Consider the following 1,026-nt stretch of genomic DNA (forward strand, 5'->3'; position numbering starts at 1 on the left):
CCTGTTCTATGATCATGCCCCCCCCCCGAAGATCCACAGAAGCACGCACTCCTCTCTATAAATGAAGGTGTCAGACTCGGCCGAGCGAACACAACCTGCCTGATACAGAAGCGTCGAAAGTTGCGTCATTCAGGAAACGCGGCCAGTCTGGCACTCAGGAAGCCTTACAAGCAAAGAAGACGCTGTTGCCACCCCGACCCAATCGCAATCATAGCAATGGTTTCTGCTGTTATTGTGGTCTTTGTTTATGGGTCTTGATCACGTAATATAAAGCGCGGAAGTCTGACGAAAAGATAATGCCCAAGGGCTTCGCTGGGAGAGCTTTTTGGGGGGAAATTAGCAGCGGTTCGCGAGGGTGGTGCACTGACCTGGCTTGGGGCCTGAAGGTGTCACCGGGGGATCAGTGGCTACGCGGCGAGTTCGAGGAGAGGACCTTTCCCCCTTTTCCTCCCCGTCCCAAGAGCTATACGTACGACCTGCATGTAATGTGATTCGCGATAAGGAGGGGAGGAAATATATCGAATAAGCTTATAGTGAAAAGATATTTCAGTACAAGCGATTGCGATACGAAACGCCTTGAAGGATATCGCCAAGATGAAGATCCGTTTGCCCAAGTTCTCGCTGCTGAGGATGTTCATGTGCGTCATCATCGTGCCTACGGGCATGGTTTTCATCACTATCGCTACCATGCATCACGACGTAAGTTTCTCCCATTGGACTGTGTTATTTTTCAAGTAAGCACATACACGGCCCAGTTCTTTGACTTTTTAAACCAGTTCTTAAATCATAGTCAAGTGGAAACAGTACATTGTATCAGCTGCCTAATTTTCCCAAATTCAAAATGCGGACCTTGCGGAGAAATCTCTGTTGGTATATGCAGTGACCAAATGTAATTGCCCGATTTTTGCCAGTTTTTTGCAAGCATTCGTTCCATTCCTTTGTAGTTGGGGAAGTAGTATCTAAACCGTTTTCATATTTTTAGTATTAGGGTAGCATTACTTATACAAGATGGTTTCTAATATCCCC

General features: G+C 46.9%; 1 protein-coding gene across 1 annotated transcript in view; it reads left to right on the forward strand.

The window, feature by feature from the left end:
• The first annotated feature begins 249 nt into the window (after nt 1-249).
• LOC119583568 (peptidyl-prolyl cis-trans isomerase B-like) overlaps nt 250-1,026 on the forward strand; it is a 13,754-nt gene continuing 12,977 nt past the window's right edge. Inside the window, exon 1 of the mRNA XM_037932120.1 lies at nt 250-699. Within this exon, the coding sequence (XP_037788048.1) occupies nt 595-699 (105 nt within the window). The 5' untranslated portion in view covers nt 250-594. The remainder of the gene's footprint in view (nt 700-1,026) is intronic.

The sequence above is a fragment of the Penaeus monodon genome, chromosome 17 (genome assembly GCF_015228065.2).
Source record: "Penaeus monodon isolate SGIC_2016 chromosome 17, NSTDA_Pmon_1, whole genome shotgun sequence".
Taxonomy (NCBI): Eukaryota; Metazoa; Arthropoda; class Malacostraca; order Decapoda; family Penaeidae; genus Penaeus; species Penaeus monodon.